Source organism: Brassica napus, chromosome C9 (genome assembly GCF_020379485.1).
Source record: "Brassica napus cultivar Da-Ae chromosome C9, Da-Ae, whole genome shotgun sequence".
Classification (NCBI taxonomy): Eukaryota; Viridiplantae; Streptophyta; class Magnoliopsida; order Brassicales; family Brassicaceae; genus Brassica; species Brassica napus.
The window spans coordinates 18,956,056-18,982,651 of record NC_063452.1 but is presented as its reverse complement, the minus strand read 5'-3'; the positions used below and the strand labels follow the sequence as shown (position 1 = coordinate 18,982,651).

Below are 26,596 nucleotides of genomic sequence, written 5' to 3'. Positions count from 1 at the left end.
TTACCATTTTTTTATGGAAAAAATAGTAAACTGAATTTTAAAAATGTTAAAAAATATCAAAACTATTGGAAACATAAGTATGACAATATATATGTTTAAATTGTTTTTTTTTTAAATGAATCATATTTTATTTCATCTTCTAGCTACAGTTACAATACTCATTCTAGTGATCTACTTAGTCTAGAAATCGGCTACTAATGTTTATACATAGATATATCTTTGGTATACAACGTAACCTATCTTTTCTTATATATTCTAACCAAAGCTAGGTTACGTTACGTTATAATCAAGAAAGATGTCTTTCTTATACCTTTAGCTTGATAACGACATATAGCCACAATGCGTTGATATACCCTATCTATATTTGGAGCCATGATATGGTCTGTCTTTTACCTTATGTGGCGCCTAGGGAAGAATATGTTTCACATCTACTCTACTGTATTCTGACTTACATAGGTTATACATTCTACAGGAAATCCGGAAAATATGGAAACTTCCATAATCGGTTAAAGATGTTTCCTAAATGTAAACTAAATCTTCCCTAAATATCTTCAAGAATATTTTCTCCCACGTTTTTCTCCTTCTCCCACGATCTTTTGTCGTCGTTCTTTGTGTTTCTCTCTTCTTCATCGACATAATCATCTCTCTTTTCTCTATCAATACAACATTGTTCTAATCTATGTCAAATCGGGTGAATGGATGTGTAGTCGAGGTGATGACTGGAGTTTCGTGGTAGACAAAGAAAGGCGTGGTCGAATGGTAACATTAGCAACTACTACTACGTTGAAGCAGCTCAAGATAACGGTGTGTGAGGATTATGGGGTGGACCATAATGCCATTAATGCCGAGTTCAGTTATTCGTTGTTGAATCAAAAAGGGAATCCTCCAATTATTATCACCAATGATCGGCAAGCATCTAATTTTGTGGGCTCTGCAAAGAGGGAATCGTCCACTACCTTGTGTGTGATGTTCTCTGTTTCTGGTGTAAATCAAAAGGAACGAGTCAATATCGATTTGAATAAGGAGCCTTGTGATTCAAGTAATGTTGAGGATGAAGAAGTTCCTGAGATAAATCGAGCAGAGTTTGTCAAGACGTCAAAAGAGTCTTTTGTTAAAAGAACGAATCATGTCGCTGTGGATGGTTGCGGTGCTTTAAGGAGTGAAAACATTGAACTTTGTCAAAACAATGGAGACAGTGATAAGGATGGTCGAGCTTGGAGAGGAGACTTCGTGAAGAAGGATCAAATTTTCACAAGTAAAGGGGTTCTGAAGGCAACAATGGAAATTTTGGCGATGAAGAATAATTTCGATTACACTGTTATCAAATCCACGAGAAAATGGTGGTATATTCGATGTAAGGATGCATTGTGCAACTGGACTGTGCGTGCAGAAGGAATAGATGGGTCTACATATTTCATGATCAACCAATGTGATGGAAGACATTCATGTGCTCCTTCAAAGAAAAGGAAATTCGGAAAAACAGCATCTGCAAGAACAATTGGGACTCTGATACAACATCGATTTGATGATGCAAACGATGGCCCAAAACCGAATGACATCATTCAATTTATGAGAATGGAGCATAGTTGTGAGATTACTTATTGGCACGCTTGGGAAGCTCGTGAGTTTGCTATTGCAGCTGCTAGAGGTATACCAGATCGCAGTTACTCTAAAATACCAGCATATTTGCATATGATTAAAGAAGCAAATCCTGGTACGCATACTCACTACGAAACTAATGAGAAGGGAAGATTCATGTATCTATTTATGTCATTTGGGCAATCAGTTAGAGGATTCTACAATGCAATGCGAAGGGTGATTGTCGTTGACGGAACTTTTCTGAAAAATAAATACAAAGGGACACTTCTTGTTGCTACTGCTGTAGATGGTAACTCTAATTTGTATCCGATTGCATTTGGGGTTGTTGATTCAGAGAATGACGATTCATGGGGGTGGTTCTTCAGACAGTTGAAAGTGGTTATTGCTGATTGTCAAGATCTAGCTTTTGTCTCAGATAGAAATGCGTCTATTTCTAAAGCTATTGGGACTGTCTACCCTCGATCAGCACATGGAATTTGCATTCATCACTTATTGACCAATGTGGTCTCATTTTTCAAGACAAAAGGATTGACTGCGTTGGTGGAAAAGGCTTCACGGGCATATAGGTACACTGAATTTCAAGAACGTATCACCGAAATTTTTGATATGAGTCCTGAGCTTGGAAGATATCTACGGGAGGCTGATGTGCGCAAATGGGCTCGTTCTCTCTTCCCTGGCTCCAGGTATGACATTAGGACCACGAACCCTGCAGAGTCTATAAATTCAGTTCTTAGAATACCTAGAGAATATCCGGTTATTCCTTTGCTTGATAGTATAAGAGAACTGTTGACTCGATGGTTCTATGAGCGTCGCTTGTTAAGCTCAAAGCATGTAGATCCTTTAACCGCTAAGGTGGAGAGAAAGATTGATAGGAGAATTGTGAAGGCAAAAGGATTCCAGGTTTACAAGGTTGACAACTTCAGATCGGTTGTAAAAGGAGACATATATGATTGTCATGTTGATTTGGAAAGAAGAACATGCACATGTGGTAAGTATGATATAGGAAAAATTCCTTGCCGACACGCCATTCCTGCAATTTATTCACGAGGTATGGAAGTATAAACACATGAATACTTGAGAATTATTTATTTTCGGGATTTTCATCATATAGACTTCATATTGATCAAGTTTTTTTTGAGATTGACAGGTATGGAAGTGCACAGATTCACTGACGCCTTGTACAGCACTGCAGCGTGGAGAACCGCCTATGCAGATTCCATTAATCCAATAGCAGTTCTAGAGTCTGAATGGAATGTCCCTGCTGAGGTTAAACTTGCAAAGGTTTTACCACCAAAGACAAGAAAGAGTGCTGGTCGACCAGTAAAGAGAAGGTATGAATCAGTAGAAGACAAGATCGCATCTTCTCAAGGATCAAGGAAGAATAAAAAGCATAAGTGCAGCCGTTGTGGAACTGAAGGACACAAGAGAGGAACATGCGATTTACCCATCTAGTTTGTTATGTGTCTGCATCTGTCTCTGTTTTTTTTCTTATTGCTTTTGAAACTATTTGATCTTCTGTTTAAAAACCTATTTGACAATTTGGTATTTGCTAAACTATAGAGACAAATCGATTTATTCTAGTAACAACCAAAGTATTTGCAAAATAATTCGTTTCAGTAGATGATGATCACCTCGAAAGAACAAGAAACATGGTCTTAACTTCTTTGAAAAAAAGAAACAACAAGTTGAGGAAGCACATAAAAGTAGTTGTGCGCGAAGTCGCTGCCTTTGTTGAACATCATGCATAGATATGGTACAAGAAGACCATCACCAAACAACACACAAACAAAGCTTTTATGCCCCTTAGTTCCCTAATGCATTCCGAGGTCTTCTCTTCGTAATGGCACATTGCATCTTCCATCTCTTGAATTCTACTCTCATGGCGTGTCATCATGGCCTCACCAGCTCTCACTGATTTCTGAAACTCGGAATTGTCAACGAGTAACACGTCAAACAGGTCTTGGAAGTCTTCAATCTCCTCAACAACTGACTTGTCAGTCCATTTGAACAAGTGGGTTTTGTCCTTCATCAGTAACATCCAATACACAATTAGATTGACTAATTCTACTCTCATCGGACAACAAGGAGACAGTTATATGATAACACGACTAACCTTCTGAGATCCCAAAGGACAACAATGAAATAATCTTCCCGGATTTTGAATTGTTTTTGAAGTGAAACGATTCACTGCCTCACCGCAATTGCATCTTGTGGGAATTCCCCGTTGTTTCGCGAGGCGATCTCTTGTAGTGGATGAAGAATTTACTGAAGACATGAGGGAGTCGATCTCCAACTTTTCGCCGCTGCAATCTCTCTGTCGAGGAAGAATGAGGAAGAAAAGTGATTAGGTCAAAAAAATAACCAAAACTACGTCGTTTCATACTCCCATAACGCGTATTCTAGCTAAGGCAGAGCAGAAAAAAGTCACTAAATTTATCGATAACACCACAAGAACTTTGTCTTTGAACCCTCTAAATTAGTGTTTAAACATCTATCAAACATAGTGGACGGACGTACTTAGATAGTGACCAATGTACAATAATCAATAAATAGGTGTGTGTTTGAGGCGTTGGATTAATTTATACTTTGGTTTTAGTTAAGAGTTTGGTTAGAGTATGTCTACGGTTATGGTTTTAGAGTTTGTTTAGGGTTAAGGGTTTGACTATGAATTACGGATTTAGGGTTTGTTTAGGGTATGATTAAAAATCATTATTGTATTATGGTTTTAGGGTTTGGTTAGGGTATGTCTATGGTTATGGTTTTAGTTAAGGGTTTGTTTAGGGTTTGGATCCTCAGGTTTTATGATTTTGTAGCACACAATTCTTTATAGGGTTGTTTCATAATTTATACAAAATCAAATCTAGAGTTGTTTCTTAATTCAAATCAAATACCAAAGCCAAAGTTGTTTTCTAATTCTAACAAACCAAACTACTAAAATCACAGTTAATCAATCATCCTCGAGGTCAAAGACCTCAGACCTCTCCCATGGTGAAGGCACATATCGTGTCATAACCTCAGCAAAGATGGGGTCGTGTGCAGCCTCCCATAAGTCCACTCCAATCTTCTGTCTACAACCCATAATGATTTCATCATCCACTAAACTGACGTCAAGACCAAGCAGCGAGCATTCCAAGTGCTTCAGAGCGTATGCACCGCAATCACAACAACTTTTGTTCAATCTCAACTTCATAGGCACATCCACGATAGAATATGATGAGAGGAGTAGCTGCTTCTGTCTTTCTTGTGGTGCAACGGACTTCACTATCCTAGGAATGATAGCAGCAAACTTCTCAACGTACTGTCTGTTCTTTCCCCGACCGCAATCAAAGACTTCCACTTTTCTTTCAATGATGTTTACACAGACACCAACCCAGTGATTACCTGCGTTCGAGTCCACAAAAATATGTAAACGAAGAAATGTATACTAGGATGTAAAAAGAACTGAATGGTTACCATTTACAAACAGAGGAAAGTAGAGTCGATCAACATCAACACCCCAAACTAGATCAGTCTGCCCATGAGATGGAAGCTCTCCTCTGCCGTACCCAAGAAGGAAATCAGGCAATTGATAGGCTTTTTTGTTTGGTAAAAACTTCTTGTATGCAGCGTCTACTTGGAGGCAAAACATAGCACTCATGAAAGCAACACGGCGAGGGGCCCAACGATTCAATGTAGTGTTCACACGCCATATAAACATAACCGCATCCATCTCCTAAAAATTTACAATGAAAGTTAAGTAATATAGCATATAAGAAGTATTAGGAAGATAAATTCACTAAAGGTTAGTACAAGATTCATTACCTCGTTTCCAAGCCATTTTCCAGCACTTACTACTCTTGTAGCTACAGACAAATTAAAGCATGTAGGACCAATTGTTAAAGGTATAGGCTTTAATGCCCATTCCGTGAATCCTTTCCATGACTCTTCGGAGATATAATAAAGTGACGCCTGCGGAGAAGCATCTTCTGGCAATGGTGAATCGCTAAGCTGAAGTCCATGACCTTTTCTTTTGCACCATTTCTCCCACTGTGACGGCGGTGGAGCTGTATTCATCTCTGTCTTTTCTTTCTTTACTGGATTATCCACTGAACCTCGGACCGAAGTCATTGGAGTCCACCAGTCTTCTTCTTTTTTGTCCTGAGATGGATCAAAGCCTGGCACATACGACGTCTGAGAAAGCCCTTCAACCCCTTGCGTACCTATCCCGCGACCCATATCATCTGCTTCACTATAATTCACATCGAATGTAGTCTCGGAACCATCCTGTTATGTCACGACAAATAAGCAATAATTGAGACACCAAAATACATTATCATTACATAATTATTTTACATAAAAGTTCCAGACCATTACATAAGTTCAAACAAGACACTTACAAACCAAGGACACTTACACACCAAGCACACATACAAACCGAGACCTTATAAAGTACAACAAAATTCAGGCCGATAACTTAGATGCCAATAAAACAAACAGACACGCAAACCACGAACTTAAACAAGACAAAATAACATTGAAGAGGATGGTGAAGACTAGTGTTTGTTTACCCCGCGTGTGGACCTCCTCAACGGTGCCTGGCTCGTCGATGGCTTTGTCGGTGAAGGCTCTCCAAGCTCAACTTCAACGCTGGCTTCCTTACGTGATTGTTTAAGCTCTGTCCGCATCTGCTCAAATGTCTCGGCCATCTGTTTCTGTATCCTTTGTTCCATTCCAGAGAAGTTGTGCTCAAACAACTGTGTCATAAAAGCCTTCATGTCTTCATTAAAAGGAGCTTGCTTTGCACCACTTGCGAGAACCTTATGCTTTCTCTTCTCCATACCACGATCGGGAAGCCTCTTTTTACCCCTCTTTGATCTAGAACCAACGTTTTTTTATCCTTTCGGAGTCTGAAAGTCGTCATCACTCTCGGCTGCTTCAACATTCACGCTTGCTTCATCATTCACAGCTGATTCGTCATCGAGAGATAAAGAAATCACTTCATTTTCTTCAGTTTCCCAAACATGCTCACTAAAATCATGCCCCTTCTTTATCATCTCCATCAGAACATTGATTCTATCATCCTCCACATCATCATCTCTGCGAAACGCCTGAGCTTTGACAACATCATAATTTCCTGTCCATGAGATGTATGGGTAGATGTCATCCTACACAAGAAAGGGAAATACAGTTAGATACTAAATACTCATTTCAAACCGGAAGGAATCGTCATAAATAGATAAAATTACCTTGGGTGTAATAATCTCCTCCAAGCGAATGATCTCCTCATATGACACCTTCGCAGCTCCCATCCAGTTTATGCATCTAGGACCGTCCTTGAAACCCTTATCCAGCTTTTTTCCACAAAGCTTCCCAATTTTTGGTACCGCTTCCATTGCCCAAATCTGCAAGGCGTATGAGAAGCCATCCAAGACATAGCTAGTGGTCTTTTCCTTCAGTTGGGAACGATTTTTGGCTATTGATTTGCAGAGAAGGTCATAAGCAGCAACTCCCCAAGGATACCTTCGAACTCTGTCAAGATCCATGACCACCGCGATGTACTTCAGGGGGATATTAGCCTTCTCATCTCTTGCCAATACCACACAAAGAATGATCGCCAAGTAGACAAGACGTATGCGATCTGCATTCCTCCACTTCTTTACAGCTTCCTTGTCCTTAGTCCACAGGTTGAAGAGTGTAATTGTTCCATCTTTTCTCCTCAAAACCTTGCTCCAGAAACCACCATCATATTTCCACTCTTCAAACTCCTCAAGCGAGATATGAGTATCGCATTCAAACCCGGTTACGGCGTGGAACTCTTGCAATGAGAATCGAAGCGGTCTCCTCGCAAAGACAAACCATAGCTCGTGCTGTAAGAAAGTCACCAGCTCCCTACACAAGAAGCTGTGTATCACCCTGGCAGAGTATCCAAGACCATTCTCATGGAGCTTAAAAATCTGATGAAAAACCGGGTCTTTCTTCACGACATCCAACTCCTTTGGCAGCCACGCTTGGAACTTTGGATTATGTAGTCGATCCTGCAGTTGTTGTTGATCTGAGTAACTCGGGGCTCCTCGCCCTCCTTAAAAAGCCTCTTCGGTAGCTCCTCAGACATAGCTACAAACCGTGACAAAATTGTTAGTTCAAACACGCCAAATCGTTTTTAAAAAAAATCGAGCTTTAATGGAAGAACTCTTCGATTTCGTTTAATATGAGAATCTATAGATGTAATCCAATACCTTATGTGAAGAATTGTGAGATTGAGAAGCGAAATTGATGGAAGAACACTTCAAAAATCGATTTGACCCAACGAAGAGGAAGAACGATTCGCAGCCGTTGTGTCTTCAGTGAGATCGAAAAGGATGGTGACGGAGACGAGAGTAGAGACCACGGGCTGATGAAACACCGACGAAGAACAGAGCTTCTCAACGTTGAACCCTAAATCGCCGTGGGAGAGCGACGACTCACGACGGAGAAGACAAGGAGAAAAGGAATTAGGTTTGCGGCATCCCGCGTCTCCCTTTTTCCCATTTAGTGTTTTTTTTTTAATTTTAATAGATTTTACTTTTAACATTAAAACGACTTTTTTTTTTAATTTTTATAGATTTTAATTTTAACATTAAAACGAAAATTATTATAATATATAATTTAAATTCAACATAATTGGTAAATTAAGGGTACTTTGGTATTTTACAAGATCTAAAATCTTATTTTCCTAAAATATTTTCTAGAAATCCTAATGTGACAAATCCAAGTTCAAAGTATCCTATTTATCCAATTTTTCCAATACTTATTTCGCTGAAATATTAACACTATTGCCGGCAATGAAAGCCTAGATGAATAGTTTGACAAAAAAAGCCTAAATGAATTGTTGCAAGTCATTAGCATTCCTAGCCTGCAGAGAAACATGAGATATAGTGATAGCACAACGCAGAAAAAAACACGTCTGTGGATTGATGTGTCTGAAGTAGTAAAAATAAAAACCCAAACGAAATAAATCTTTACTCTATTTTTTCCTGATCTACTTTTTTCCAGATGAATGGATAGAGTTACACGTGAAGAAAATTACAAAAGAAACAAAGAAAAGCAGTCCATGCAAATAGAAAGACTTTTGATTACGAATAATCTATTTACAAGCATTTACAGATATGGCAAGAAACGGATCGGATATCTAAGTTTTTGAAGGTATTTGTGATTTGTTTCGTATGTTACGGATATCTAATTTTTCGATTTGCTTTGCTTCAGAAAAATACGGATATCCGGAAAAACAGATATCCGCAAAATAAATAGATATTTACGGATATTTACGAATACTTATGGATATCTCATCCGCTTTGATTAATACAAATAATCTTAAAAATTCAATACGAATTTATTTTTTAATATATTTTTTGCATGATATATAAAATAAAAACTAAAATAAATAATGAAACTATATATTTTGTAAGTTTTAAACTTAGTTAATAATTATAATAATACAAAACTTAAGAAAAAAGTTATAATTTTTTTATAATTTTTTTCTCTTCTTTTTCATGTAATACTTTTATATAAAGTAATAATGTGAATAGAATTTGTCAAATCATATGTTATAATAATAATTATATAAACTTATACATTTAAAACATTAAGTATAATCAATATGTACATGTATTTATCTATTTCCGGATCGGAACGGATATACGTTTCTTAAAATTTTGATATTTGTGATTTGTTCGATTTCAACGGATATTGATTTTTAGTATTTGCTTTGCTTCGGAAGTCTACGAATATCCGAAAATTTTGGATCGAATCGAGACGAATAACGAATCAAATTAAATTTAACGGATAAAATGTCATGTCCTATTCACTGAAACAGATGATAAAATTGTGAATTGATTTTGAATGTTTTTCCAGGGTATTAAGATCCATCAGTGAGCAAGTTTGCAGGAAAGGGGATTTAGTAAGTGACTGCTCCATTGGAGCTTGGCCATAACCGCTGGCAGACCCAGTCCTAATTTTAAGTGGGGTCAATATGCCGCTTAAGTAAAAAAAATGTTAAAGAGGTCAAGATGGAATCGAGCTTTGATTTTTGTGGGTTCAATAGGTGGATGTTACCATTTAGCTACTGATTTTATATGAAATTTAAGCACAAATCAAAGTTTTTATCAAATTTTTGTGGTGTCAAATGATTCTTATTGACATTTTCTCCTCTCCCCCTTAGAAAAATATTTAAAGTTAATCTAATAATTCAACTCTATTAAAATAATAATATAAACCAAGTTAAAACTTTAGAATCTTACCACTAAAGTTGTTCTGAGGGAGGTGTATTCAACTGAGAGTTTTAGGTTATTTGTATTAAAATGTTAAATTCACTGTTATTCAAACATGAATTTTAAAAACTCATTTAAAATTCACTGTTATTGAACTTAACATTTCGTAAAATACTCTAAAATCCACCGTTATTAAAAATATTTTAAGTTGTAAAGTTTTACAGTTTTCAGGTGATTTTAGGGTATTTGGGTGGAGTTTATTAGTTAAAAAAATTAAAAACCAAATCCCGTTGTTTTAGGTTATATTTTAGAGTGGTTTAACAAAAATCACCTAAATCTCTGCAACTTATTAAAATCATCTAAAACTCCATTAAAAATTAAATCAACTCAAATGTTATATTGAATACACCCCCTGAAAGATTTCACAAGCAGTTATTCATGTATTTTGGTCAAGTTTGTGTTTGTATTCAATTTCATTTAAATCCTCTGATAATTTGCTAGACATCTCATTGATTATGTTTGCCTTCTTAAGCCACTAACAAAAAAGAATAAGCGAGTCCGAGTTATCTTATGGCTCACGATCGTTCCCTCGTCCAAGACATTAGATTACAGGTATGACTGATAACAATCGTATGAACAATATAAAAAAATAAAAAAAAGAATGAGTAAAAATAAAATTTTAGAAATAACAAGGAACAATGATTCCTTATCAAAATTAATTAATTAATTTGTTCAATAATTCTTTACAAACAAAGAAATGAAAAAGAAAACATATTTGTCATGATAAAAAATTTAAAGAATATGAAAGAACATAGCTTTCTTTTTTGTTTCCTTTGGTCACCGTTCACACTTAAATATTGGGGCCTTCGATTCAGACCTCACAGACACGGAGTTGGATCCTCCAAAAATGAGATTTTTAATATTTTTGGTGGACATGGCCCATATATATACTTGTATTCCCATAAGATTATCCACTTCAATCTGAGGGGAATGGCTGGAGAAGGGCAAAGACGAAGATGGAGCCTTCAAGGCAAAACCGCACTTGTCACCGGTGGAACCAAAGGCATTGGGTTCGTAAACCCTCTTCTCTCTCCATACATCCTAAAAAGCACTAGTGACTAGACTCTTCTTAATCTATATATTGTTGATTCTTGAAATTTTTAGGCATGTTATAGTAGAAGAACTTGCAGGATTTGGAGCAATAATACATACGTGTGCTCGAGATGAAGCACATCTCAACGAGTGTTTGAGCGACTGGAAAAAGAAAGGGTTTCAAGTCACTGGTTCAGTCTGTGACGCATCGTCCTGGACCGAAAGAGAGAAGCTGATGCAAACTGTATCCACTTTGTTTGATGCCAAGCTCAGTATCCTCGTAATTTATCTGCATTCTATATCATTTGTTTTTTTTTTAATGTTGTGCAAACAAAGACAGATCAATAATACTCACTTCTGGCTGATTCATGTCTCCGGTTATGTATTCTTGATATTAGATCAACAACGTTGGCGCAATCCGGTCAAAGCCAACAATTGAAAATACGGCAGAGGATTTCTCGTTTCACATTTCCACCAACTTGGAATCTGCATACCATTTTAGCCAGCTTGCACATCCTCTGCTCAAGTCTTCAGGGTGTGGTAATATCGTCTTCATATCCTCTGTTGCTGGGGTCGTGTCATTTGGCATCAGCTCCATCTACTGTGCCACAAAAGGTACATACTGACTTAAGAAGAAACCAAAACCAAAGCTCCATCTACTGTGCCACTTGGTTGTGAATTTCCAGTTACATTAAATATATATATTTCAACGATGTTTGTCCCGCATATCACTAGGCAAGGTCTTATAACACATGTTAGTATGTGTATACATATATAGGGGCAATGAATCAGCTAGCAAGGAATTTGGCATGCGAATGGGCTAGCGACGGCATAAGGGCTAATGCTATAGCTCCTGCAGTCATTGCCACTCCTTTAGTTGAAGCTGTGAGATCCAATTGTTGATTAAAGATCCCTCTTTATTTTGATGATATTTTGACTTTAATATTGCACCTTTTTAAATGAAGTTTTGACTTCTTTCCCACACGATGATTATATTTAGGCGTTTGATGATGAATTCAAGAAAGCAGTGGAATCAACAAATCCCTTGGGGCGCTTAGGGAAGCCGGAGGAGGTAGCATCGCTTGTGGCATTTCTTTGTATGCCTGCAGCTTCTTATATAACGGGTCAGACCATCTGCGTCGATGGAGGTCTTTCTATAAATGGCTTCTCGTATCAGCCACATGCTTAAATCCAATCACCAAAATAAAACACAATTTCAAATTTCTACTTCATATGAATTATGTATTTTATTGGAGGTTGTTTTTCTTTAAAAAGAGCGAGGTTGACAAAGTAAAAGTACTTTTCATAGTATAAAAAATGAAATCAGAAACTAAGACAGAATACATATGATTTTTATCTATTCCTTGAAGTAATAATAAATCATAAATGGAAGAAATTCAAAGCTAGCTTTGCTAGATACACTAAGAGTCCAAGACAATGGTATTTGGAGCTTCAAGATACAGGAGCATTATGACTTTAAACCGACTCAAATACTTATTTAGCTGAAAAATAATGAGACAGTTACACAAAGAGACACATTGTGTGTTTGTTTCTCGGCGGAAGACACAATGTGAGTTTGGCACACATTCCTTTACTTTATCCCGCCAGCTGTCTTTTATTGCCCAGAACTACCCTTGGTTGTTGTAAAGAGAGTGTTAGCTTTTTAGAAGTCTTGTTTCTTTCTTTGTAACTATATTACGGTTCAGTTGTAATAAATGTAAAGGTATATTGGATACAGCTAATGGGTTTTATGTTGGATGGTGCAGTCATGGATGGAAGATATGTGAACGTGTGGACGAAGCTTTGTGGACGAGATTTTTAATCTTACAAGAGTTTTGTAGACTAGATTTCGTGGACGAAGTCTTGTGGATGGTTTTAGTGGATTATAAGTTCATCATTTTCATAAAAAGATGATCAAACTTTTCTTTCATATATAGTAAATTTACCATCAAAAAGACAATAACTAATTTCAAATGGACCAAAAAATTGTAACTAAAGGTTTTTTAACAGAGTTCCACGGATGAGATTGTGTGAATGAGGTTTGTGATGTCTTATGTTCAAGGGTTTGTGGATGAAGATCTTATGGATGAGGTCTCATGTTCAAGGTTTTGTGGATGAAGATTCGGCAGCCATCTCCACCAACCACTACCATTGTATCCATACTCACGTCTTCCACCATCGCCTCCACAACCACCACCGCCTCCACTGTGGTATCCACCGCTTCTTCCACCACGCCCTCCACCGCCACCGCCATCGTTTCCACGGGACTGAGCCTCGAGAATCTATCAGTTGCGAAGAGCCTCATGGGAAGACGGTGGTCTACGGCGTCCTCTGCAGGATCTGAAAAAAGGAAAAATCATTAACGGTGGCTGTCGGTGGTATAAAAAGCACACAAGTTCTTGTGGACGGACGATTGTGGATGGATTATGAATACATGTTCAATCTTCATCTTCCCTCCTACATATTGAGAAATAAAGATTCAAGAGACTATTCAATTCAAAAAAAATTAGTATATATTGTCTCCATCTTTAAATAATTTTACAGTTAGTTAAGCTGGAAACAACAAAAAATGTCAAAACATTACGTAATCTGATAGTAACCACGTGGACAAGCTCTTGTGGATGGATACTTATGGACGGATCATGTATACATGTTTGTGAGTACGAGGTTTGAATTGCATGGCTTCTTTATAAAAATGTTAACACAATTCTCTTGACCACAAGTATCTTGTCCATAACTATCTTATCCACAATGCTCTCTTCTATAACACAATTTTCTTAACCACAATTCTCTTGACCACAATTTTCTTAACCACGATTCTCTTGACAACATCAACACAACCACTGAAAACGAGATCCTCATCCACAACTCTTCCGACCACATCAAACAATATCCACACACACATTGACCAAGAGAGCCACCGATCCTCATCCACAACTCTTCCGACCACATCAAACAATATCCACGCACACATTGACCAAGAGAGCTATTGTCACCTTCATAACTATCACGTCTCCACCGCCTCCTCCATAACCACCACTGCCTCCACTATGGTATCCACTCCCATCTCACCACGGTGTCCACCACCGCTTCCATGGGACTAACCGCCGCCGTTTATAGCTACCACCACCTTGTTCATAGCCACCATCGCTTCCATAGACGGTAGAGAAGACCAATAGATGTATGCTTGAGAATAGAGATGGAGAAGATGTTGGCATGGAAAAAGGGGGTTAGGGAGAATTTTGGATCGAGAAGATTATGGTTCGTTTCCAGAATTCGATTTCCAAATCGAAAAAATGTCGAGAGGTAAAGGGGTTAGAATTACTTTTCTGAATTTGGGAATCTGGAAAAATAAGATTTTTGTTTTAAAAAAAAACAAATAGAGTTTACTCTATTCTTTAGAAAGGCTAACTAAAGAAAGAATAAAGAAACTATCTTATTGTCTTACTTAAAGGTTATGTTAGTCAATTTGCTATGAGAAAGTGTGTCATATATACAATGTGTCTTTTAGAGAAAATGGAAACTGAACTTGTGTCTCCCAGCGTAATTATTTCTAATAACACTATTGCCGGCAATGAAAGCCTAGATGAATAGTTGTTTGAAAAAAAAAAACTAAATGAATTGTGAATGTCGTTAGCATTCTCCTAGCCTGCGCAGAAACATGAGATAGTGCAAACACAACGAAGAAAAAACACGTCTCTTGATTGATGTCTGAAGTAGTAAAACCCAAACGAAATAAATCTTTATTCTATTTTTCCTTTTTTTTTTTCCCGATGAATGAATAGAGAGTTACACGTGAAGAAAATTACAAAAGAAACAAAGAAAAGCAGTCCATGCAAATAGAAAGACTGTTGATTACGAATAATCGATTTACAAGCATTTACAGAAACAGATGATAAAATGTGAATTGATTTTGAATGTTTTCCCAGGGAATTAAGATTCATCAGTGAGTAAGTTTGCAGCAAACGGGATTTAGTAAGTGACTTCTCCACTGGAGCTTGGCCATAACATAAACCAAGCTCAACCTGCAAACAAAACATCAATCCTAAAAATGTTGATTCATTTCAGTTAGAAAAAAATAGAATAGCCAAACATATTAGGCGGCCTATGGGGAAGGAAGAATTATTCTTACCTTCTTCAGAGAAAGCGAAAACACCACCAAGCATGTCATCATCGTCGTCACCATCATCATCATTATCATCATCTAGTTTTCTTTGATCAGATGGATCATCCTTGTCCTCTGCTTCTTTAGCAGTTTCCTCGAAAAACAGCTGAAAATCTGGGGAGCCATCAATGGCTCCCTCCTCACTTTCCTCTCCTTCTGCATTCAAGCTCAGATCAGAACGGTTAAAACTTACATTTGAATCTCCACTTGTCCCGCTGCTGTTTTCAATAGTTGTTTCAGCGGGCAGGGAGGCGTTCTTTAGCAACATATGAGCATCGTCTATAGTATAGTCGCTGTCTTTCACAGCAGAAGAAATCGAAACCACGGGTTGTTTGAATGTTATACTTCCACTTCTTTCCTCACTCTCGGTGTAAGCCATACCTGCTACACATTCAGTTTAAAGATTTTGAGAAACGTCGAAAATGCATCGATTATAGGAAGTGAAATTGATTACCTTTAACTTGTCCAGGAGGATCAGAAGAAGAAGAAGAATCTGAATCTCTTTCCACATAAAATCCTCTGCGCATACTAGAATACACACTGTGAAAATGATCAAACACCGGAAGCAGATCCTTCCTTCTGATATCAACCTCATTTGCAGATACTTTCTCGATTTCGATCTCCCCGCCTCCATGATGATGATGCAAATTCATCTTCTTTCCATCATTTAACATCGGATAGAAAGATATCTGCAATGTGTATATGAACATATCATGATTTATCCAGGATCGTTAACGAGACAGAGAAGTAGTAGATAATAACCTCTGAGTTTTGCCAGATTGGTTTTCTTCCGGAGTTTATCATCACCTCTGCATTAGCAAGATAAACGTGCAGAGGCCTCGCTACATCTTCACTAATTTTCCGTCCATCGAAAGTAAGTCCACATATGTTCTCCTCTCTCTCAGGCCAATTTGTTTTCCGGCAGACATCCCAACACTGAAGAGGTTCGACTTTCACTCTCAGTTCCTCTTCAGCTACTCCTCCAATTCGAGAATTGCTCTCAGGCTGGTCTCCTCCAAGAGATGGAACAAGTTTGTACTGAACTACATGACCGGATGGAGTGTAAACCAGTAGATAGTCCAAGGCATGAGTTGACGACTGCACGGATTGATGGAAAACAGCAGCGAGACAGCCAGAAGGGAAGGACGTTTGTTTTCCCACAACGGAACTTGCAGCATGGAAGAAATTGTTGCATTTGATTCGGGTAACAACAGAAAGAGTTACCGATGCTGGCGGTGGAGACAAAAACTGGGTGGTCATAAACGATGGACTCGACCACCATGGCAGGGACAAGGTTGGAGCAAGCGTTGGTCCATCGACGTGAGAGTTCCGTATCTCAAGAACATTTTCTCCACCGAAAGGGGATAAAACATAAATATGGCAGGTTCCCTTAGATGACACAATAGCAATCCATTGACTGTAGCTGCTAAAGCAAATATCTTGTATTACCTGTGGGGATGGGTAATAGCCACATCAGCGTTCGTTCACAGTAGCGTAAAATGAAACATTGCTACAACAGAAGATGGAATAAGTAAACATACAGCTGATGTCATGCCACGATGTAGTTTGTAAAGAGGCACATGTGCGGAGCTCCAATCATAGGTTTGACCATTCTTTGAAGGCATAATCCGGAAAACGTTAATATTGTTACCGTGGATCGAGGCCGTTACTAATAGAGTGCCACTTGGGTCGAAACAAAGCGCCGATATTGGACTAGTGTGAGCCCTGAAGTGTGCTATAGTGGCTCGAGATTCAAAATGCTTGACAATAACCTAGGCATCATGATAAGAAAGTGTCATACTTACTCCACTCTTAATACAACCCAAGGTGAAAAAAGTATTGATCAATTATTATGATTTTCTAATTTTAAATATTTATATCTGCGCATGAACACCGGAGAATTCTTAATAAAACCCAAGTCGACCAAAATGCAGCACAGTGTAAAAACAAAACGTTACTGGCGATACTCAATAGATGGTTTCAAACCAATATAATCAAGAAAAGATGATGCCTCTAATAGACTAACCGTTCCGGCAACATCTGACTCAGCTGAAGATGCAGCCCGACCAACTTTCCAGCCAGGACTGGACGAAAGAGAAGAACTAGGACCGTCATGCTTGAGATCTTGACAGTATTTAGATATAGTCTTGTAACCCTTATCACCCAAACTGAGTAAACCCGCTGCCAGATGCTTACTAGATTCCACTGCGTACCTTGCCACTAGATTACCGCCACTCGGCGACGTAGAAGGACTGACGCCAGGTGTAACATTCTGAGGGCTCAGGCGACCTATACTAGATGAAAAAGGACTGTTGGAAGCATAAGCTAACCATCTCGGTCCCACAGACATCGGACCGTATCCGATATTGACCTCAGATATCCCTTGGTTTCCAAGCTGAGGAACCGGATACGAGAGCACGCTGAATTTGTTTTCCAGTGTAAGCGCATCAAAACAGTAAATCTGCATCGCAGTGGCACAAAGATCAATTAAATCTTACCGCACGTAAAAAAAATCTCTAAATATATCTATATATTTTTGTTACTACTATTCAGAAAGTTGTTATTTAAATCTAAAAATAGTAAACTTGTAGCTGACCTGTGAACCAAGGCCAACAGCTACAATCCTGGGACTGCATCTGACCATATAAACAGAAGAACGGAATCTCAAAACATGAACGTAGTTGTGAGATCTAAGTGAATAGAACCGCACAACCGTGGGGGAGAGTGCAAGAGGATCATCATAAACATTTCTAACTGAGCCATTGGATTCATCAGCAACTGCTAAAAGTATAGGATGCGATGATCTGAACCCTTGGACTCCTCCACATCTAGGAGGCAAAGGCTGCATCTGAAGAAACGTAACGGGGTCATCCCGCCTCGACACAAGCTCACTGACATTGGTTGCATCATCGATATCAACGACTTGGAACCCGTTGGCGTAACCGAGTAGAAGAACGTTCTTGAAACAAGATTCACTCGTGTGTAATCTATCAAAGGATGACCACAACACCTGCTTTGATCCCAAAAACAAAGTCTAAAAAGAAAATAACATAAAACCAAATTGATCAGATTGAATCAAATCGGAACCTGATCGTTAGGCTCCTGAGAATCGGGCGAGAGAGAAGCAGCGACGGAAGCGCTAGCTGAGCGTACGCCGGAGGAAGCGGTTTTGATACAGGAAGAGATAAATTTTAGCGAATTAGGCAGAAAGCCATTGGTCGTCTGGTGATTAACTCCGTTGTTGATGTTGATTTTGGCCTTGGTGCTGCTGCTCTTCATAGTAATACGTCAACTTGTTTTACAAGAGATTCTCGGTCACCGGAAGACGAAAAGCGATTGAGAAAACAGCATACGACGAGGAAGGGGTGGGAAGTAGGGGAGGAGATCTTTCAATTCGTTAGCTTCGCCATTTTTTTTTGTTAATTGAATTAGCGGTGGAGTTTGGATTTGGGTTTTCTTGTTGACCTTGTGAGATGAAAGTAGAAGAAGAAAAGGTTGAAACGGTTCTTATTTTTCACTTCGATTTTGTTTCAAAAAAATTAATAATTACAGTCTGACCCAAAAAAAAAAAAAAAACCTCTCACTTCTTTCCTTTCCTCTGACCTCTCTCTAGAACTTTCATCAAAGAAGTGGCGGCACCAACCCCTTTTATCTTTTGTTTTTTGTTTGTAGATAACTTTCGCTCGGCGAATCTCTTTTATACCGATTAGCGGATCTAGTCTTCGCAGTGGCGACTTTTGTGGTGTATCCGATATCAGTCGAAGCAAAGTTTCAAAGATGTTTCCATGTTCTTCGAAAGGGATCATTGTAAATACCGTAATCCTTATCTTTCGCAGTTCGTTAGCAAAATCATGTTCGCTTAGGAAGACTCTCCTCTTCTCTCTTTTGTTGGAGTCGCTAAATCAGTTTATGGGTAAAGTATCCTAGATGGAAAGGAAGATGTGATGTTGGATTGATTTTGGTTGGTTATGATGGAGATCTAGATGAATCAGCATCTTCTCTATATCGAAGGTGGTCCGGTAAAATCTTCTATTAGATCAACTGAGTATTCCCAGGTTTATTATCCGGCAGCGTTGATGGTGGTTCTAACTAAAGTGACGGTTGAACGAAAGATAAGAAGCAAAGGAGTTTCAAATAGTTCCCGGAGACAAAGCTCTGGAAGACGGCGGTTCGCCGGTGAGGTTGCGTCTCAGATTTCTCATCCCACGCGTGGTGTTCAGGGACACGTGTCACCCTAATTTGGCTATCGTCTCATCTCATGTAACATACAGAAAAGGACGCGTGTTGAAGACTTACTTCGAAGAGACGCGTTTGTATTAATGAGAATTGGGATGTCTGTAACTCCTTTGTAGTATGCCCATTTGGGCCTTTCTAATAGAAAGAAACAGTTGACAAAAAAAATTACTGTCTGCAGACTGCAGTGTGCATGTGTTGTTGAATACTTGAATTGCTAGAAGAGCAAACAGTGAGCACGTTATCCTTGTTTTTTTTACCCAAAAGGTTTTTTTTGGCTCAAGCCCATCGGACGTGAGCTAAGTGATATGTCGATTTTTAGGGAAACTTAACAACCTGTAAACAACCGTGATAGATATCCCAAATTTGAACATTCAATCATATCGTTATCGAATTACAGAACTGTTCGATCTGGGTACGGTGTGTTCGAGATAAAAGCACTAATTCGATCATGGGTTATTTGAAAAACAATTATTAAAGAATCATGTTGATTACAATTTGTAATCGACATAAAATAATGAACTTGAATAAAGACAAGGTTAAAAGCTTAAAACTATATACTATAATCTCTCAGCTAACTGTGTGGGTTTGCACTACAAGAAAACTTACGATTTACTAGGAAACATTTACGAGGAATACTAATATTGGCCGTCATACGATTTGATGAGGAGTTTATGTGGAAAAATTAATTATTCGTAAAGCAGAAGTAAACTTACGAGGAAATATGTAATTTTACGACGAAGGTAACAATTGGCTATAACTTCGTTGTAAAATAAGGAATATTTCATGGCGATAGAATTTATATTCGTTTAACGACGAATGTACGAGTAAAAGTAAAGTAGTTGGTGAAAACGTATTTTTAGTGGATTGTACCGAACTGATTTCCTCGCAAAGCGTTGTTACACTGAAGTAAAAGACTTCTAAATGGTTTCGTTGTAAATCTGTTGTTAATTTCTTACCTACCAATACCAAAAAACTCACATATATATATGTCATTCTCTTGAAAATGAAAGATACAAACCAAATCAAAGTTACTTTTCGTGATAGAAATGTTGTGGAGGCAAACTGTAGCATCCCTGCCCCGATGTCTGAACTGGATCAGTCCAAGGTCGGACTGATCAAGCGGGACAGACATGTTGGACATGTCATCTGGATAGTTCTAATCAAATTAAGATGATACTGTCTGTCCGAACATAGCAGTTCAGCTTGTTGGACTAAGCTGGACGGATTCAGAGAAAGCATCTGGTCTTGTCATCCGAGACAAGTTAGTCAATGTGTGGACTGACTTGTATACGTTCTGACGGGAACTGAGACTGAGCTGAACATGAACTGATTAGCTAAGGGGGATACGGGTTTTCTGAGACAAAAATACAGAGAACAGAACGGAGAGAGAAAGGGGATCGGGAGAGAGACTGGGCTCGTGGAAAAGGACTGATCCGGTTCTAATCCCACCGTCGGAGAGCGATGGTGCCAGGGCGGCTTAGTCTGAGTCGTAAAAGGTGAGCCGCGTACTGAGCAATGGAAACCCCGCGGATCAAAATGGAGATCTCTGTTCTACTCTGTTCTGAGACCGAAAACAGAGGAAAGAAAGGAGTAACCGGGGACGAGAAGAGTGAAAGAGATGGCCGGAAAGCCGATCTGAGCAACCGACGGTGACCGCGAGTCTGGGTAGTTGCGTACTGATCCTTGCGGACTGAGCCAAGGGTCGTACTGAGGATCTAGGAAGGCGGATCGGGGTCTCAGATAGAGACCGCATGGCTATCTGTTCACTGCGACTCTGACTGATCAGATCGTACTGATGACACTGGAGGGAGAGATCAGAGAGACAGATCGGAAGCAAGAGAGCATGACCGGAGGGCCGATCTGAGCTTCTATTGGGTAGCGAGTCTATCTGGCTAGTCAGCCATGTGTCCATGTTCTGTATACGAAACAGGGCATGACTGATGGTACCGAGAGGGCGATTCTGATCAGAAAGATAGGGAGCGTTCGCCGGAGGGCCGATCGGAGTCTCAGTTAGAGACCGCAGGTCTGTCTGTTCACTGCGACTCCGTCTGATCTGAATATGATCGGATCGCGACTGGGATACCGAGAGACAATGATATAGGATCCAAGGGAAAGGGTCTGTCTGCTGAGGCTGTTCTGATTAGATCCGGGTACCGATGAATCGCGACGACACTGTAGTCTGGGGTGGGGTAAAGGTTGCTGGTGGGAGGCAATGTACTGAAGGGTTCTTTGTTCTGATCGGATGAATTCCGACTGGGTTCTGGGTACTGGATACTGGATCGAGCAGAGGTGCGCACAGAACTGGATTATGGTTTGGTCTGTGCGGTCCGGGATGATCTGAGAGCCGATTGGAGCTTGAGCGTGATCTGTGTGCGACAGCTTATGCTATCAGTCTGTTCTGATGAACTGAAGGAGGGATTGGATAGTGTATTGATGTACACGGCTCAGGGGAGCGTGTTACTGGAACTTGATGGCTGTGGAGCCGACTGTGTACTGACTGATCCAGATGTGATCAGGACTGACTGAATCGATGGCTGTGGAGCCAACTGCGTACTGACTGATCCTGATGTGATCAGGACTGACTGAATCGATGGCTGTGGAGCCGACTGTGTACTGACTGAATCGAAGGCTGTGGAGCCTACTGTGTACTAACTGATCTGGATGTGATCAGGGACTGGTTCTAGGACGCTAAGCATGGTTAGCGTACTATCTGTTCTGGATGGCTGGTTGGAGACCAAGCCGTCTCTCTTTGTTTGCTTGGGTCACGTGGGGATGGTTGGCTGAGTGACTAAGGAACAAGGGGATTCGGTTAAGTATCTGATCGAGCTGGCTGGATAAGACGGAGTGTTTGGATGGATTTTCAGATAACGAAGCACTGAGGCAGTAAGGTATATGTTTATTATACTGTCTGTTGTAGTGATTCGCTAGGATGCTGGATATACTTAGTGAACACTCGGATCTGAGCTGAACCTCATAGAGGAAAACTGGATAAAAATCCTAAGTTAAGAGAAAAAAATTCGGATATGGCCAGTTTGGTCGAGGGAAGCGAACTGAGGACGAACCGCCGGTAAGGGAAACCGGGTCTGGGCGTCACAAGTTGGTATCAGAGCGATTACGGTTCTAGGACAGAGTTGGAAGGGTTATTCAAGATTTGTCTAGACCGAATGGACGCGGAAAATGCTGAGCGCGAGCATTGGAGAATTGATGAGAGACTTGATTTTGGGAGTGATCAAGTCGGACTTACACATTGTATGGGCAAATGTAAGTTAAAAGTCTAACTGTAAAGAACCAGAGATAAGATCATTGATGAAATGATTGGATTGGTTGAATGAAGTCTGAGTTAAGATCATTTGGAGAATGATCGGATTGCTTAAGGTGTTCAGGATTACTCGAGAAGAGTTATCCAATAAATCTACCTAAGAGTTGGAAACAACCGAGAGGTTTATTTAAGTCAATGGACCCGAATTCTGAAGTGAAGAAACGGGAAAGATTGACGAAGTGTATTCTGAAGCTTAAGGATAATAAGTTTGCTGAAGTTAGAATTGAAGCAAGTGGCTCGAGGAAACCAAGGATGCTTCGGAAAAGTCTAAGTAAGACAAGGACAATGATGTCGGATATGGAGCCAAAGAGCTGATGAGTTTAACTCTGTATGGACAAGACGTCCATTAACTGAATTTGGAAAGAAGACTTCAGCGGACAGATTCAAGGCAGAATAGCCGAGTGGATGAGCTGAAGGTTGTGAACGGAAACAGAGTGGGACAGGTGGTCCGAGGATTGAGATGGAACCCATCTCAATGAACTGGCTAAGGCGATAGCTGGATTGCTAAGGGATAACCTGAAAGAGTCAGGGAATCGGAAAACTGAATTGAACAAGTCGTCCATGGAAGAGCCTAAGGACTAACGGCTAAGGCACTGATGCTGGAATGTGAAGTACAGAGACTTACATTCGAATGGGACGTCTGTTGAGAATGCTTAGACGGATTCTAAGATTTTCAAGGTAAAGGACAAGCTGGTCCGGGAAATTGAAATTGGAAGTTCCATGAAAGGATTCGGAAAAATCTGCGTAAGACTTACACATAGCAAGTGGCAAGTGTAAGCAAGTCTGGATACAAAGAAAAGGACAATGGAATTGTCAAGACTATCTAAGCTTGATTGTCTTAGTAGGTTTGTGCTGTCCGAGAGTTGAGATCATCGGAACAAGAGATTGGAAGTCAAGTGTACTTGCCAAAGACTTGTTAAGTGATCAAGAAACTACTCGGAGGTACAAGATGCTATTGATGACGAGTGGTGATAATATGCCTTAGAAACTGAATGGGTTTGCTAAGGCATAACTGTAATGAGACTGTCTGTTCTGGCGTCTATGGAAACCGAGAGTTTCCAAGACGTGACTGTCTGTCATCGCGTGTACTGTCCTGACGTCTGTGGGAACCGTAGAGTTGCCAAGACGTAACTGTAATCGCATCGGTGGGAACTAGATTACTTCGCCATCGCGTGTCTGTACTGTGATCTGCGGAAACCCAATCTGATGTATGTGGGAGATGTACCTTCCAAGGCATAACTATACTGTTACTGGAACTCAAGGAGTTCACTACTGTGGGTTTCCGATCGCGATGAAATCATGGATGGGAACTAGTGAGAGTTTGCCATCACATGTCTGTAGGACGTATGTCCGTTAGGTACGTATTGTATGAACTGATGTCGTTGGGAACTGCTGAGTTTCCAAGACATAACCGTGACTGAGTCAATGGGAACTAGATGAGTTTGCCATTTTGAAATTGTGAACCGGGAAGGACTGGGAGTCCGAAAGGAAAACTGTACAAGGGATCAAGTGTGGGATCCGGTAAGAAATGTCTGTAAGCATCAAGAATGATCCGGAGGTGTCAATAAAAGATCAGTAAAGATCTGAGAAAAGCTGAAATCGATCATAAGTGGTCGGTGACTGGATAGGATCAGGGAGTGATCCGAAGGAAACAACAGTAAGGATCAAGATGAGATCCATGCGTTCTGAAAAGATTAAGTTCCTAGTACTCGGAGTTAGGCCATGCTAAGGAACACTGGAGTGCGAGAATCAAACAGTCATGTCAGGATTGGACTGAGACTGGTTGGAACTGAGTTTCAGAAGGAGGAAACTGAGTCAATATGTGACTGTGATCGGGTAAGGTTTAAGCTGGAAAAAAAAAAAAAAAAAAAAAAAAAAAAAAACTGGTAAACTGGTCAGCACTGTTGGGAGTCTAGTGTTCTCGCCAAAGTGTGTGTCCAAACACCAAGAGATTGCTCGGAAGTAAGGACTACTATGCTTAGTGAGTTGGTGTATTGAACCGAGTCTGTTGGAATGGACTCCAAGCGTGATTGTGATCACCAAGTCTGGAACACAGAAATGGTCGAGTGACCGAAAGCCTGAGCATTGAGTCAAGGCATGAGTGCCGTTTGATTGGGATTTATTCCAAGTGGTGGAGACTGTTCTGAATGGGTAGAACAAAGTTCTATTGCCTGCTGAACTCGAGGACGAGTTCATTCCAAGTGGGGGAGAGTTGTAGCATCCCTGCCCCGATGTCTGAACTGGATCAGTCCAAGGTCGGACTGATCAAGCGGGACAGACATGTTGGACATGTCATCTGGATAGTTCTAATCAGATTAAGATGATACTGTCTGTCCGAACATAGCAGTTCAGCTTGTTGGACTAAGCTGGACGGATTCAGAGAAGGCATCTGGTCTTGTCATCCGAGACAAGTTAGTCAATGTGTGGACTGACTTGTATACGTTATGACGGGAACTGAGACTGAGCTGAACATGAACTGATTAGCTAAGGGGGATACGGGTTTTCTGAGACAAAAATACAGAGAACAGAACGGAGAGAGAAAGGGGATCGGGAGAGAGACTGGGCTCGTGGAAAAGGACTGATCCGGTTCTAATCCCACCGTCGGAGAGCGATGGTGCCAGGGCGGCTTAGTCTGAGTCGTAAAAGGTGAGCCGCGTACTGAGCAATGGAAACCCCGCGGATCAGAATGGAGATCTCTGTTCTACTCTGTTCTGAGACCGAAAACAGAGGAAAGAAAGGAGAAACCGGGGACGAGAAGAGTGAAAGAGATGGCCGGAAAGCCGATCTGAGCAACCGACGGTGACCGCGAGTCTGGGTAGTTGCGTACTGATCCTTGCGGACTGAGCCAAGGGTCGTACTGAGGATCTGGGAAGGCGGATCGGGATCTCAGATAGAGACCGCAGGGCTATCTGTTCACTGCGACTCTGACTGATCAGATCGTACTGATGACACTGGAGGGAGAGATCAGAGAGACAGATCGGAAGCAAGAGAGCATGACCGGAGGGCCGATCTGAGCTTCTATTGGGTAGCGAGTCTATCTGGCTAGTCAGCCATGTGTCCCTGTTCTGTATACGAAACAGGGCATGACTGATGGTACCGAGAGGGCGATTCTGATCAGAAAGATAGGGAGCGTTCGCCGGAGGGCCGATCGGAGTCTCAGTTAGAGACCGCAGGTCTGTCTGTTCACTGCGACTCCGTCTGATCTGAATATGATCGGATCGCGACTGGGATACCGAGAGACAATGATATAGGATCCAAGGGAAAGGGTCTGTCTGCTGAGGCTGTTCTGATTAGATCCGGGTACCGATGAATCGCGACGACACTGTAGTCTGTGGTGGGGTAAAGGTTGCTGGTGGGAGGCAATGTACTGAAGGGTTCTTTGTTCTGATCGGATGAATTCCGACTGGGTTCTGGGTACTGGATACTGGATCGAGCAGAGGTGCGCACAGAACTGGATTATGGTTTGGTCTGTGCGGTCCGGGATGATCTGAGAGCCGATTGGAGCTTGAGCGTGATCTGTGTGCGACAGCTTATGCTATCAGTCTGTTCTGATGAACTGAAGGAGGGATTGGATAGTGTATTGATGTACACGGCTCAGGGGAGCGTGTTACTGGAACTTGATGGCTGTGGAGCCGACTGTGTACTGACTGATCCAGATGTGATCAGGACTGACTGAATCGATGGCTGTGGAGCCAACTGCGTACTGACTGATCCTGATGTGATCAGGACTGACTGAATCGATGGCTGTGGAGCCGACTGTGTACTGACTGAATCGAAGGCTGTGGAGCCTACTGTGTACTAACTGATCCGGATGTGATCAGGGACTGGTTCTAGGACGCTAAGCATGGTTAGCGTACTATCTGTTCTGGATGGCTGGTTGGAGACCAAGCCGTCTCTCTTTGTTTGCTTGGGTCACGTGGGGATGGTTGGCTGAGTGACTAAGGAACAAGGGGATTCGGT

At 40.5% G+C, this 26,596-nt stretch overlaps 5 protein-coding genes across 8 annotated transcripts; 2 read left to right on the top strand and 3 right to left on the bottom strand.

Annotated features, from left to right (window-relative positions):
- The first annotated feature begins 699 nt into the window (after positions 1-699).
- On the top strand, positions 700-3,051 carry LOC125592513. Its single transcript, XM_048767727.1, has 2 exons — positions 700-2,647; positions 2,747-3,051. Exons 1-2 carry the CDS (start codon positions 700-702, stop codon positions 3,049-3,051), a joined length of 2,253 nt encoding a protein of 750 aa, XP_048623684.1.
- Positions 3,052-4,396: 1,345 nt separating this feature from the next.
- Positions 4,397-7,690, bottom strand: LOC125592511. Its single transcript, XM_048767725.1, has 3 exons — positions 7,640-7,690; positions 6,825-7,571; positions 4,397-6,743 (listed from the first exon to the last, which is right to left on the bottom strand). Exons 1-3 carry the CDS (start codon positions 7,688-7,690, stop codon positions 6,471-6,473), a joined length of 1,071 nt encoding a protein of 356 aa, XP_048623682.1. The 3' UTR covers positions 4,397-6,470.
- LOC125592512 lies at positions 4,547-6,416 on the bottom strand. Its single transcript, XM_048767726.1, has 4 exons — positions 6,147-6,416; positions 5,401-5,862; positions 5,053-5,311; positions 4,547-4,980 (listed from the first exon to the last, which is right to left on the bottom strand). The coding sequence occupies exons 1-4, from the start codon at positions 6,414-6,416 to the stop codon at positions 4,547-4,549; spliced, it is 1,425 nt and encodes a 474-aa protein (XP_048623683.1).
- A 2,972-nt stretch (positions 7,691-10,662) lies between the features above and the next one.
- On the top strand, positions 10,663-12,276 carry LOC106417129 (tropinone reductase homolog At1g07440-like). Its single transcript, XM_048767491.1, has 5 exons — positions 10,663-10,894; positions 10,989-11,196; positions 11,315-11,531; positions 11,695-11,801; positions 11,917-12,276. Exons 1-5 carry the CDS (start codon positions 10,815-10,817, stop codon positions 12,103-12,105), a joined length of 801 nt encoding a protein of 266 aa, XP_048623448.1. The 5' UTR covers positions 10,663-10,814; the 3' UTR covers positions 12,106-12,276.
- Positions 12,277-14,636: 2,360 nt separating this feature from the next.
- On the bottom strand, positions 14,637-19,477 carry LOC106386768 (autophagy-related protein 18h-like). Of its 4 annotated transcripts, none has more exons than XM_013826584.3 (8): positions 18,169-19,477; positions 17,678-18,094; positions 17,108-17,542; positions 16,623-16,853; positions 15,844-16,530; positions 15,536-15,770; positions 15,049-15,465; positions 14,637-14,941 (listed from the first exon to the last, which is right to left on the bottom strand). In XM_013826584.3, exons 1-8 carry the CDS (start codon positions 18,358-18,360, stop codon positions 14,937-14,939), a joined length of 2,619 nt encoding a protein of 872 aa, XP_013682038.2. In that variant the 5' UTR covers positions 18,361-19,477; the 3' UTR covers positions 14,637-14,936. The 4 variants fall into 4 exon arrangements, with proteins under 4 accessions (XP_013682038.2, XP_013682042.2, XP_013682049.2 ...); XM_013826588.3 differs by having other exon boundaries at positions 15,049-15,462; XM_013826595.3 differs by having other exon boundaries at positions 17,678-18,091.
- Positions 19,478-26,596: the final 7,119 nt, after the last annotated feature.

Coding starts and splice junctions, on each gene's coding strand:
- LOC106386768 (XM_013826584.3), bottom strand. CDS start 18,360: ATGAAGAGCAGCAGCACCAAGGCCAAAATCAACATCAACAACGGAGTT. Junction 16,854..17,107: donor AGTCAGATGTTGCCGGAACG/GTTAGTCTATTA, acceptor CATGATGCCTAG/GTTATTGTCAAGCATTTTGA. Junction 15,771..15,843: donor CAATCTGGCAAAACTCAGAG/GTTATTATCTAC, acceptor TACACATTGCAG/ATATCTTTCTATCCGATGTT.
- LOC125592513 (XM_048767727.1), top strand. CDS start 700: ATGTGTAGTCGAGGTGATGACTGGAGTTTCGTGGTAGACAAAGAAAGG. Junction 2,648..2,746: donor TCCTGCAATTTATTCACGAG/GTATGGAAGTAT, acceptor TGAGATTGACAG/GTATGGAAGTGCACAGATTC.
- LOC125592512 (XM_048767726.1), bottom strand. CDS start 6,416: ATGGAGAAGAGAAAGCATAAGGTTCTCGCAAGTGGTGCAAAGCAAGCT. Junction 5,863..6,146: donor TGAGGAGGTCCACACGCGGG/GTAAACAAACAC, acceptor GTGACATAACAG/GATGGTTCCGAGACTACATT. Junction 4,981..5,052: donor CTTTCCTCTGTTTGTAAATG/GTAACCATTCAG, acceptor ACTCGAACGCAG/GTAATCACTGGGTTGGTGTC.
- LOC125592511 (XM_048767725.1), bottom strand. CDS start 7,690: ATGTCTGAGGAGCTACCGAAGAGGCTTTTTAAGGAGGGCGAGGAGCCC. Junction 7,572..7,639: donor AGGAGGGCGAGGAGCCCCGA/GTTACTCAGATC, acceptor TGGCTGCCAAAG/GAGTTGGATGTCGTGAAGAA. Junction 6,744..6,824: donor AGGAGATTATTACACCCAAG/GTAATTTTATCT, acceptor TTTCTTGTGTAG/GATGACATCTACCCATACAT.
- LOC106417129 (XM_048767491.1), top strand. CDS start 10,815: ATGGCTGGAGAAGGGCAAAGACGAAGATGGAGCCTTCAAGGCAAAACC. Junction 10,895..10,988: donor GGTGGAACCAAAGGCATTGG/GTTCGTAAACCC, acceptor TGAAATTTTTAG/GCATGTTATAGTAGAAGAAC. Junction 11,532..11,694: donor CATCTACTGTGCCACAAAAG/GTACATACTGAC, acceptor ATACATATATAG/GGGCAATGAATCAGCTAGCA.